Source organism: Vanellus vanellus (genome assembly GCF_965231255.1).
Source record: "Vanellus vanellus genome assembly, chromosome: 5".
Taxonomy (NCBI): domain Eukaryota; kingdom Metazoa; phylum Chordata; class Aves; order Charadriiformes; family Charadriidae; genus Vanellus; species Vanellus vanellus.
The window spans coordinates 42980283-42993164 of record NC_138910.1 but is presented as its reverse complement, the minus strand read 5'-3'; the positions used below and the strand labels follow the sequence as shown (position 1 = coordinate 42993164).

The window sequence follows — 12882 nt, the reverse complement described above, 5'->3', positions numbered from 1 at the left end:
TAGTGGAAAAGTACAATTTGTGGCATTCTTCAAGCTTTTTGTTAAATCTCTAGGAACTGTTTTCATTTCACATAGTTGAGCAGAACAAAAAGCACTTGGATTTGTGTTGAAGAAAGACTTAACCAGCTTGCAGGGCTTATAGTTGTCACACTTAGAATCTTTATTCTCAACTTAGTAAGCCTTTTCTTCGTATCTGCAGTATTCCCTACCATTGTATGTCACATAGCTTTTGCTTAACTTTATACAGAGTAAATGTAAGCCATGATATATTTTATCGAGTATACCTTAAAAATTATTAGATTGAGTGTTGTGCAATCAAAACATAAGTTTGCTGCAATTTTATGTGATATATCAGAGCCCACAATTGCAGGATATTTATCTAAAAAGCCTGAAATCTGTAAACCTTGATTTCTTGGCCAGGCTGGTAATTAATGTTGTGCAGTAATAAATCCTGCAGGTGTCTTAACACATAAGGGAGAGCTGGTGGTTACTCTGTGGCATGACTGGAAGGCTAACCTAGAAGTGCAGAAATAACAGCTATTTTGGAGCGCTACGTAGGGGGATACTGTCAAAAGAAAGGGCGAAGAAAGTGGAGAAGCTCCGCTGAATCCAAATTATGATTATACCGGTAAGTGTCATGCAAGACATGATTAATTTGAGAAGCACATTCAGCTTTGCATGTATGAGCAATCTCTGTCTGTCATGCACAGTAGGGCTTTTTTTTTTTTTCCCCTCAAACACACAGCTGTAAAAGGAAAACTGAAAAATGTAGTAGTAGAGCTAATGGTAGAGAAGATCCTGACCTGTGGGCTTCAGAAAACAGCTCCCTGACAGTGCGAGGTGCTTTGGGGATGCTTCTGATGGGAAATAGGCTTTATTTGTGTCTTTTGGGGTCGATGTTTTGGTTGTGTGAATAGGTCTGATGGTAGGAGAAGTAACTTGAGTTTGAGCACTGGATTGCCTCTCTCTGCCCCTCCTGGCTGGTGGACAAAACTTTGCCAGTTTGACAGCAGGTTGAACTCTGTCCTCAGCCAGGTAACTTCCCTGGCAAAGATGGTAATTAAATAATTTCCAAGCTGGGTTACTACTCTGTTCGCCTGGAGAGCCCCGGTCCAGAGTCCAAGACAAGATGCGGGTTGGCTTATCTGCAGCTTTCCTATAGGGCTGCTCTTCGTCCGTCAGGGATGTTTAACTTCTTAGAAGTAATAAGCTTAATAGGTTGACTTTATTTAATTATTAATGATCCCTTTCTGTCCTTACAGCTCATAAAACACCCTGTAGGTTGGCAAAACACTCATAATATTGATCAGGAGCCAGAGAGATATTTATTTCCTCTTTGCCCCAGCGCACATAAATCTTAGTCCTTTGCCTCCTTTTCCTCGGCAGGCGGGATTTACAGTGACCTGTTTCTTAAAAGCTTTTCGTAATTAAGGAATAAATGCCTATCGGTCTTTGTTTGCTGTCTGGAGCCCTCTTGTTTGCCGGGGACCTATATATCCCCGGTGGGCTTGTGCGCCTTCCCCCTTAGCAACGCAGCTGGGGAGAGAAGGCATGCATGCTAGGAAGCAGTCAACTGCTAAGCACTTACTTTGCAATAGAGTGGGGTCTTCTCCTGCAGAGAGAGGAAGCCCCTGTGTTTTCTCAGCATATTGTTCCCAGCTCCTCTTCCATGCCTCTCCTCCCAGTTCCTGCTTTGCTTGGGGCAGGAAGATACTTTGGAAATTCCTTGCTGCTAGCTCTTTCTTCTTGCCTTCTCTTCTTCTCCCCCCTTTGCTAGTTGCAATTAAAAACATCATGAACCTTTCCCAACATTTCAATCCTGTCTCCCCCCTACCCCGATGTTTCTCTTTTACCCATCCCAACGTTGCATCGCCGACTCTGTCCAAAGCGATGTGGTTTATCAGATGCGTGCCAGGTCATCGCAAAGGGGTTTATGTAAACGGCAAGCCTCGGCACAACCGGCTGCCTAGCACCGGTCATTAGGTGATGCGTGCTTGCATGCTGGAGCACAAAGCTAATGACACATTCTGGGGCTCTCCAGGAGTTTGGGAGGTACGGGGGTTAGATTTACTTAATTTTGTTGGAAGAGACACATTAATCTTGTCAGCTGGCCAACAGGAGAGAAAATTTGGCAGTGCTCTTGCTGAGCTGGCCAGGTTACTACTGCATTAAATGGTTGTACTTCAGTGAGCAACCAGAAATGGCAACACATGGGCACGGCACATGTATGGCAATGCTAGAGAGACCCTTTAGAGGCCTCCTCAGTTAGAGAATTATTTTCTTTAGCAAAAGAGAAGAAAAGATAAGAAATTTCAAGAGCTTTTTATTGTTGACAGAAGTGTGGAGAATAAAGCTTCACTTCAAAATGCCTGCACCAAGCCTTGCTCAGTATTTCTGACTGTGGGAAATCAATGCCTCTGCTGTGGCAAATACCTGCTATCCATTACGTTTTTGATGCAACCTTTCAAAATTTCATCGCATCTTTTAACAGTGAGTCATTTTAGACAACAAGCAAGTGATGCAACATTTTGGTCATCCTTGTTATCGCTTTGGTAAGAACAAGGGTGCTCTTGCATTGGAGCTGTTGAATTTTGATGGCAAGTTCTCAGGCTCTCCATCTGCATGCAGTTGCCTACCCAACCAGTTCTGAGTCACCGTATGAACGTGGCTTTTATTTCCACCCTGCACATCCTTTTCATGTTTGCCTTTCATGCCTCTCCACCAAGCATACGTGAGGGACAAATGAAGTTGAAGGCAGAGGTGAATGGGACCAGGGAGGAATAGGACAAAGAGTTGATAACAGCGATACGAGGCTCCTGCTTGGATTTGTCGGGTGTAAAATCGCACGCATTTAACTGAGGTGGAAGAGCCACACAATGCACTATACGGGACTGAGCTGTGTAGGACGTGGGCTCCTAAATGAGCATCTCTGCTGCAAACCCACAAGCGGAGAATGCAGTGTAGCTCCTGGAGCAAATCTGCGCTCTAAGCAAATCTGCTTTTTATATTCTGTCATGCTACCTAGTTAGCCCTCCCCCCTTACAGTGCCCGGTATTTATGTTTCCAGATAATAATGATGTGATGTGGCTGGCAGAGTAATTTAAATAATTGGACATTATCTTGAGAAGCAAGCACCTAATTAGATCAAAATAAACTGAGAACTGAAATTTTCATCTGTTTCTAATAACCCTTTACCTATGTACTGTATTGCTGCTGTGGCAGAGATTTCATTATTCACACCACTATGTGTGTACTTAGAGTTCACTAGTGATAGAGACTCCTGCAAGACCAAAGAGCTTGGTGGTGTTTTTTGGCCAAGGCTTAGTGGCTCGTTTCTCTCCTGGAGTATTTTGCAGTCTTAATCTGTAGTATTTGGCCCTTGTATAACCAGTGAGGTTTGAAGTTTGTATGAGCAGTCTGGGTTTGACTGCACAGCTTCAGAGATAAAAGGCTCAAAGAAAGTCTGGTCTTATAACTATATTTTTTCTTTCTCTAAGTTTACTTAGGATTTTATAATCTATTAATTCTTTATGCATATGCATAATGCATTGAAAAAATAGCAGCTAGCATGATCACCGAAGAACAGAGAAGTCGTTTTAGTATATATGAGGAAGAGGCAGCTCACACATTCGTAGGGACCATCTGAGCTCATGATGATGTTGCTTCTCCAGCACACTTGCTTTAATCTGGTCCTGAGAAAAGGACTGCTGGATTTTTAAATTTCAGTAAAAGAGTCTTATTTTGACTTTCATAACTACAACTGAAAGTCTCTGATGTTGAAGGGATCATTTAGTGTGGAAGCTACCAGGATTGCAGCTAAAGGAAGAAAACACGGGAAATATTTACTAGCTGATGTACATTTCCTTTATTTTTAGGGATTGGTTTGGTGTCTTTCTCCTGATTAGTTGCTCTCCCTCACATTTCCTCATGCTCTTATTCAGTTGATTTATTTAAAGGTATGTCAGCACTGGCTGAAATGAAACACTGTGCCTCCTCTTCCTGCTTATTGCTGACCGCTCCAATAATTCATTTTTTAGCTCATTAGCTAACAGGGGATGTGAACAGTGGTCCTCCAGGGAACTGCAATGAGGTTAAGTGATCTACTGCTGACAACTCTGCTCTTGGACTGGCCTTCCTTGGGGGAAATGAAACCTCAACCAAGACAAGCTGTGGATCCCAGAAGTGAAATTGGGGCATCAGAGCAACAATTACAGTATTTATGTCTTGTTGTCGGGATTTGTAAGATGAATGTGAGCGGCAGAGCTCACAGGACTTCCTGTTCAAAATGAAGTGGTTTGTGCCAGAGATGGAGGGAGGATGTCCCTGGACGTTGGCTTTCTAGATATTCATTCAAAAACAATCTCTCTGCATTTTGTCTGTCCATGAGACATGGGCAACCATGCTTTTCCTCCTACATCTATGATAAAGTTTCATTTTCTACCAGAAAATGCAGATGTCATATCTTTCTTGTGCCCAGTTTGTACAGCTAAATAAGATCTAAATCTCATTCAATAGCCGATGTCAGTGACATGCTGCCCCCAAATGTCTGAGGCTTTTAAAACACCTGTATTTTTGTTTGTAGTGTTTGCTGTGTTCCCACCGCAACCCTTAATGTGAGTCCAGACACAGAATTTGGCCTTAATGAATTATGTCTATTGGTGCCCTGCATGGTCAAGAAAAATTAGGCACACTTTCTGAAAAGGGAAACTCAAGTAAGGTAAAATAACCACATGTGAAGGCTGATTTTTTTAGGTGAGTGTAGCCCAGTGGCACAGCCTGCTGCTGGCTGCAGGGTCCTGCTCTGGCCACCCATGCCAGTGAGCATCTCCTGAGGGACACAACATCTCCTTAGCTGCTGCCTGGCTCTGCAACAGATTTCATCCGGTGAAGGGGTGAATCCTGACCAGAGCATACGGTCAGCATTAATGCAGAGCATTTATGGGTTACTTGATCATACTGCAAGAGAGTTCTTTAAGGAAGGACCATTTGTATCCTCTCCATCACTAATGCAAGTGGCAGCATGTCCCCCTTCCTGTTAGATTTATTTTTAAAGGTGTTTCCTGTTCTTTTCCCAGCTTTTTGAAACAGTAGGATAAACCTGAGCAGGATTGGGTCAGGTCTATCCCGCTTACTTGCAGGCTTGCCTAATCTGACTTGCCTTTGTGCTGCTCCCGTGCAACCCACGGCAAATGTGAAATTCATGCCGATGAATTTGTAAACCGGCAGCCTAAAGCTCTGTAAAGCCTCCGCCTGAACTTGGCATTTGCTGTCTCTGTTCTGCTACATACCATTGCATTATTATTAAGGTTTAAGATGAATTAGGAATGGAGGGACACTTGTATAAAACAGGTTGATTTCTAAACAGAAGGGGACTTCTATTCAAGCAATGGTGAGTGCAGCAACCGATGCTCTGATGGGAGCCAAAAGTTACTATCACTCAAAAGATGGTCTGGGGGAGAGGGGGAGTTCATTTGCAGACTCTTGACTAGGCTAAAAAAATTGTGTTAGTTATGTGTCTGAGGTATATTTTGCCTTTAGGACGTATGGGGGTATGAAAAATAAATTCCCTAAACCCTGATGTGTACCATTGTTGTAAAACAGCACAGGTGGAATCACTTCATTTTTCAGTCTGGCATGTTTTAAACATGTAGTGGATATATTGGTTATACTCTCAATATCTCTATATGTGTTTAAAAAACATGCAATGTTTGCCAAACTTTCACGAAGATGCTCTAGGTGGATACTGGAACTAGACCTTTTGCAGTGTTGCAACAGTTTTATTGTAAATAATTGCATGTATATTACTTTATCCTCCTGGTGGCACTGGTTTTGGTTTGGTTTTTTACCTTAAAAAAACCACAAATACAAAAAACGTGAATTAAAGATGCAGTAGTAACAGAAGTCCTTTTCTTCCTCCTCTCCATCTGGAATACATGAAATGATAGTCAGTTTATCAGATCCTGGCATCAAAGGTTAATTTGCATCTCCCCAAATGTGGGGGGTTTTGGTGTGTCTTTTAGCTTGCAGGAGTCATTCAAAGGTTTGATTTAAGCGAAGCACTCTTTGTGTTAATTTTCTGTTTGCACTTTTTCTCTGAAAAAAAGCCCTGGTGGACCTGTTTGTAAGGTAAATTGTGGTGGGGTAGAGAAGCGGATGCTTTGGGAAGCTGTGCCTGAAAGCATCTGGGGAGGTCAAAGCAAGGTCACTCCACATGTACCAGGAAATGATGCAAAACTAATCCAGATTTGCTGTTGGAAGGATCTGTTTACATAAGTATTTAAAAACAGATTAGGGCTAACCTGACACTAGATTACTGGGAGTAGTGTAAACATGGCTGAAAGGCGTAAACAGAGCTTTGCCTTTTGTACTCCGGAGGAGAAAATCTGTCACCAGTAACAAGTTGCCTGGCTTAGGTGATGTATATGGTTTTCATAGGCTGGACAGATTACCTGAGGTACCTCTAAATGGGACTTTGTCTAGGGCTAGATCTCTTAGATCATATAATTGTATGGTAATTTTTTTAATGGAGAGTTGAGAGGCCTGTTTGTAGTCCTTGTTATCCTGTAACCTAATAGCATCCAGAAAGCTTTTGATAGTTCTTTGACATATCAGGAGGAAATGGTGCTTCAAAGTATTGGTTTGGTGGTTTGCATTTTGGAAAAACAAACAGAGGAACCATCCCTACGCCCTTTGCATTGGAAACATTGCTCGGCTTGTAGAAGGAAAAAGCACCCCTGCAAGCAAGGCTGTGTTTTCCAGGACTTGCTCTCCCATCTGAAAATGCAAGCCCAGGTGCTTGGTTACTTCTGCTTGTAGATACAGAAACTGGGTGCATTTTCTGGAACTTATTTTGCAGCCCACCCTAACTCTAACATGGAACCAGGCTGCCTATTTTGTCTTTGGTCTTTGTGATGAGGAGAGCTCTTGCACTGACCTCTTGCCAGCCCTCAGGGAAGTCCAGGGGTTTTTAAGACCTCCTGGCTGTTGTGATCTTACGACCCCATGCTCACGGCATCTGCTAGGGGGATCTCGGACATTGCAGTAATATGACTCGGCAGTGATGAGATGGGTGACACAAATATCACTGCAAAGGTAAGGTTTGGATTAACTGTTTCTATGGGGGCTTTCTTGCCAAAAATTTGAAGGAGGAATAATTTTCTTTTTGGCTAACTGCTGTTTGCTAGCATACCGATAGCTGAACTGCCACTGTTTAGAGGCAGCGAAACCAGGTTAGTGTGACGTATCTCCTTTGGCTTCTCTAGGGAAGAAAAAGAGCGCTGGATACGTGCGAAATATGAGCAGAAGCTCTTCCTTGCCCCACTGCAGTGCCTGGAGCTTTCTCTGGGCCAGCATCTCCTGAGGGCTACAGCCGAGGAGGACTTGCGGACGGTCATCTTGCTCCTTGCCCACGGGACCCGGGAAGAGGTGAACGAGACCTGCGGAGACGGTGACGGGCGTACTGCCCTCCACTTGGCATGCAGGAAAGGAAATGTGGTATTGGTGCAACTCTTGATTTGGGTAAGTACTTGGTGTCCAGGCAAGGGGGCTGGCTGGGTTGGCTTTTGCTTGGCTATGTCCTTCAGCAGGATGTTCCCAACCTCCTACCTGCGGGTTCCACAAAGCCTTTGCTGGTGTCTCGAGTCTAGATGTTCCTCATTGTGTGCTCTCAAAAGTCAGCAATGTAATAAAAATGTATATTTCTGCCTGTCTGCTGCTACTTGATGGAAAGTAAAGGAGAGCGTAGGAAATGAGGACGGAGAAATTTCCCTAGCGCCTGTTTGAAACACTACCGTGGCAAGTTTTGTTCCACACATGAGCCTCTCCCCATAGAAACCTTATGTGACACAGTGCTGCGCACATTGTCAGGCTGATATCCTGCCTGCTGTCTTCTCCCTCTCCCCACCCTCAGTTACATTCAAACCAATCTGTCCCGAGTCCACTCCCTCCATTTTAATGCTCTGTTGGCACCACAGCTTCCAACAACACATCTCTTCTTCTTGTAGTATGGCGTCGATGTGATGGCACGTGATGCCCATGGAAACACAGCGTTGGCCTACGCCCGGCAGGCCTCCAGCCAGGAGTGCATTGACGTTCTCCTCCAGTACGGCTGCCCCGATGAGCGCTTTGTCCTCATGGCCACTCCAAACTTGTCCAGGAAAAACAATAATCGGAACAACAGCAGCGGAAGGATGCCCACCATCATCTGAGGAGCTCAGTCATGTATTCGCTGACCTGAATTACATCCGCAGCCTCATATTCCTCCATCCCCATCACAGCTCTGCTCTGTGAGTCTGGTAACTCTCCTTTTCACTTTTCCTTTTGGTACATCCCTGTCCCATGCGGAAACGGCACAAGGGGATGAGAAGGAGCAAAAGGGGCTGCAGGGAAAGCAGTTGTTTCAGTGACAGCTCTCGAATGATGGAAACAAGCGGGAGAGAGCACGTGGGTTGAGCAGGACATGCCACGCTTGGCACCAGGACCATGGGAGAGCGGTTATCCCCAGGGGAGACGCAGGCTCCCTGAGTGTGGAGGAAAGGGGCGCGGGGAGAGGCGAGCGAGAAAAGAAGGAAGGAGAGATGGTGACTTTCCGTAACTGACAGTTAAGCACATCAGTACATTTCACCTCTACCAAACGCGACGCCTGGATTTCATTCTCTTCTCTGAAGAGCTTGACGGCATAAATCAGAAGCAAGCACAGAGTTTGTCAGGTTTGAAGCTCCTATGATGGTATGTGTCAAATCAGTTGTAGCTAATCTGTCCGGGGAGAATACTGGCTTCATTACACTTGTATAGTTGAGTTCTTCCAGCATTACCGCTGTTTAATAGAACATGATTAGTCATCACGGAGAAAAAAGCATATTAGCTGAGGAGGTAGTTACATGGCACGCTTCGGTGATTGCTTGGATGTGATTGCAATATTCTTAGAAGCATCATATTATCTCAGACATGTTCTTTCAACCCCTTGGAGCCCTCCTTTCTAAATTCACTGTCATAATTTAGTATCTGTTTAATTTTTCAGTCCAAAGAGAGGAAATGAGTTGCTGAGTGTTATTTGACTGCAGTCTCCTTGGTGTAAAAACAAAATGGAAAAAATAAATAAGAGTAACTATGAAACACAAAAAGGAATAATGAATACCGCTAAGGAAAAACATTTCAAGTATGTTTAGTGAAATTAATAAATGCATTAAAGGCTAATATTTTTTCAGCCAGCAAAAATAGGTTCTGTCATTTTGCCAAGGTAAATGTGTTGAGTTTTTGGTCACTCCTGTGATGCATTGCCTAACTTATACAGATTTTTGTATTGTGTCTCTAGATTATATGTATGTAAAATCTATTTGAATAAAAAAAAAGCATAAATATGCATTGATAATTTTTTTGTACAGAAAATGACATCTCTGTTAATTTATAAACTGTAATGGATGTGAACTAAATAATGTGCAACTAGTTAGGATCTGTAGGTTACAGATCATTGTACATTGAAAATAATTCCAGCAGTGAACTCTTGTTTCCATCGCAAGCCTTTGAGGAACATATCAGAAGGAGATTATGGCACATTTGGCATAGAAAAAAAAAAGTGTGCGAGACCTTTTAGAAAGGAAAAAGAGGCTGTTTCTCAGCGCTGTAAATATATTTTAGTCGAGAAGTCACAAAGCTTTCACAAGCCAAGACAAAAAGCCCTAGCCTGGCTGTGGGAAGATCAGATTTGATTAAGTTCAGAATTGATAGCCTTCACCGTGGCGGGCAGGGCATGGCTGCGCTTGACTCCCAACTTGGCTGCGTTCTGGAAGAAAAATGGTTTGTGAAAGTAGCCTGGACAGTTCATTTGAATTCCAAGTTTTAATACTTGATTTGATTATTTTGGTATTACTGGGCAGATCCCAGCTTCTCCTGTCTTCAACAAAGTAAGATTCTGGCACAGGGAAGCAGGCTGTATGGTTTTTGGCAGGCAGAAAAGTGATTTTTTTTTTTTTTTTTTTTATGTGGCATATGGCAATGTGAAGATGGGGGAAGGGCATATCACAGAGAAAGCTGAAAACTCAACTGAATTCGATGGCAAAGGAGCAATTATGTGAAGGCAGTGAGGTGCACACAGCATAGTAATTTGCAAATCTACCTACTCGCATGTATTTCCCAAGCCTTCAGTGGTGCTCTTCCTTGGGGCTCTGGATTTCATTTGGCATACAAATGGCAGGAGCATAGCAATTGCTGAATAAACTCTATGTGGACAAAATATGAAGGAAAAAATGTAATCAGATTATCTTGAGGAAAAAAGATCAGAAAATTATGGATTTGATGTGAAGTCGTCAAACTGTAGAAAAAAAGTGAGCCTCAAGGTGGAAGCATAAGAATATTGACCAGCTTTTCCTATTCAGTGGTGTTCTTATTTTGTACTTTGTTACTGAACTTTGACTATTTGGGGGGGGAAATCTTTCTTCAACCAGCCTAGGCTGGCTGCATCAGAGTAAGGCTACAGCTGATTCTCTTCATACTGGGATAATTCTGATCTCTTTTAATTGAGGAAGGGTGTCTGTTATAATTGCTATTTCTCCATCATTCCCATGCAGCTCCCTGATCTTTGGTACTGGCGGGTGGTCCTTCAGTGACGGGACAACCCATCTAATGTGCAGCTGAAGGGGATGCTGTGAAGCCCACTGTGTCTTGGTGCTCACAGGCTTTACACGGCTACCGGGGGGACACAGCAGGGATTCAGGAACCGTGGCTTGTGCTCCCAGAGGTGCTATAGCTGCCTGCAGTTCCCCTGGGAGCATCAAGGGCATTTTTATCCGAAAACCAAGTCCACTGTTTCAAATACATGGTAGGCACATTTGCCACCATTAAGTTCTCAATGCATGTTCCATTTCTGAGCTGTTTTTTTTCCTAATTGAAAATATTTTCTGTACATAATTTTATGCTCTCTTTGGGCCACCTTCCTCTTGTAAAGCTGAGAGTGATGTTTGAGAAACAAGGGCAACCAGGCTGTCATGCAGATTGCAGGTAGAAGAATTACATGCTCCTTTCATAAAAATTTTCTGAAGGTGAACATTGAAAAAACACAGAATATTTTTAGGAGAGGAAATTCCACTGTATTATAGGAAAAAATATGTATACAGGCTTGCCAACTAATAGCCTCATACTTTAATTAGGCAATAACACAGTTGCTTTTAACAGACATAAAGTTTCTGTTTCCCTTGAAGGTGTAAGCATTGGCAGTACCTATGTTGAAGTGGCGTAGACTATGTGATGACTACCCCCAAACATTTGGGGGTCTGCAGGGAGGATACCAGGTCGTGCATCCAGCAGTGATCACTTTGAAAGACAGGAGATCACCCAGCGCCGTCTCTCAAAGTCAGGAGAGACCTTCTCTGGCACTACAGCAAGTGATGCTCCAGCCACAGAACAGACCCCAAGGGTCCACGCCTCTTGGGGTTTGGGCTACAGCATCCCCTTTTCAAATGGGTTTGGTTGGGTGGCTGTGAGACGTTGTGGGGCACCTCCTGAGCTTGTGGGACAGGCCACCTGGTGAGGAGGTTGGGCCAGCACAGATTTCATCCCCTTCATGCACAGTGAAGCAGAGCAGGGGAAACCCCATCCCACCACAGCTGAGGGCAAGGATGGAGGAAGTTCTTCGTGGCTGGAGCCCAGGCGGGCTTGGCTTTGTGAGCTGAGGTCTCCAAGCTCTGCGTGCTTTTCAGGGGGTGTATTTGCACTTTGCAAAGGATGTTCTTGAAGCCGTCCAGGTGCGGAAACAAGCAATACATACTGACACTTGGAGAACCTGCAGGAATCATTCCCCTTGCTTTCACTCTGTTAACCCATCCGTTTTCTGTTCTTCGTCTTGCGTTTAGCCCCTCTCGTTGCTTTTATGGAACCCACTTGCCAGGCTGTTTATGCCCTTTGAGCATGTTATGAGCAAATTAAAAACAAATTGAGATCCAGTCAATAAGAAATCCCAGTGGAAACATGTTAGCTAAAGCTTTTTCCTCCAAAAACGGAGTCTGCAGCTGTGGTTTTCTTTGCGTCCCCCGTTTAACCCTTTTCATCATCCAGGTACCTTTAAATCCCCCTACCTCTGCACTTTATCCACGATGACTGAAACACTAGAAGCAAGTTGGCCTTTGCTATTAACATCAGCACTTTCCTTCTATTTATTTTAAGCTAATTGCTGTTGAATGGTGGAGGTGAGTTGGATGTGTCGTATCCGGCATCTGAACGTTGATATTCCAGGGGCTGAGGAGGGTTTACTCCTCGCTGTTTATGAAGAAATAAGATCTAACCTTGGGAAAATTCAGGGTCCTTCCAGTGCAGAGATTGGGCCAAGGGCTCCCATTACCAGATTTCCAATTTCATTGCTAAAAGGGGGCAGCAGAAAAGCTATTTTTGGAGAATCTTGTTATATTCTGGTCTATGTGCTGCTCAGAAAGCCCGGTGAGTTCCACAAAGGTAGAGAGGATTTTTAAGCATTTGGGCATAGCCGATAATAACTGTGTAAACATTAATTTTTTTTAATTTGCCGTCTTTTCCCCATTTCCTTAAATTATGTGTGTTAGTGGAAAAAAGCTTTAGCTGCACTTGGAGATTTCCCCTGGCCAGAGAAAGATGAGTAACGTAGGGAGAGGAATAGAGGTGGGAATGCAGATACAGGCTTAGAAATGATCTCTGGCACTGTAATGTAGAATAATTAGATTGTATGGGGTTTGGATAGCTTCATCTTTTATATTTGTATGGAGATCGGGAAAAATGAAGTAATTTGTAGTTTCTAGTATAAAGTAGTAATAGTGGAGACAAGCACAGATCACAAGGGGGTCCCAAAGGGGCCCTTTCCAAATGTCTCGGGGAGCCGCATTTGCACCTTAACAGGGAACAAATGGTCATTGTGGCTGG

The 12882-nt window shown here is 43.6% G+C and overlaps 1 protein-coding gene across 3 annotated transcripts in view; it reads left to right on the top strand.

Annotated features, from left to right (window-relative positions):
- Positions 1-8450, top strand: part of AGAP1 (ArfGAP with GTPase domain, ankyrin repeat and PH domain 1) — a 384460-nt gene extending 376010 nt beyond the window's left edge. For all 3 annotated transcript variants that reach the window (XM_082483168.1, XM_082483167.1, XM_082483166.1), the window contains 2 exons: positions 7263-7518; positions 8004-8450. In XM_082483168.1, coding sequence (XP_082339294.1) covers positions 7263-7518; positions 8004-8207 — 460 coding nt within the window. In that variant the 3' untranslated portion in view covers positions 8208-8450. The remainder of the gene's footprint in view (positions 1-7262; positions 7519-8003) is intronic.
- Positions 8451-12882: the final 4432 nt, after the last annotated feature.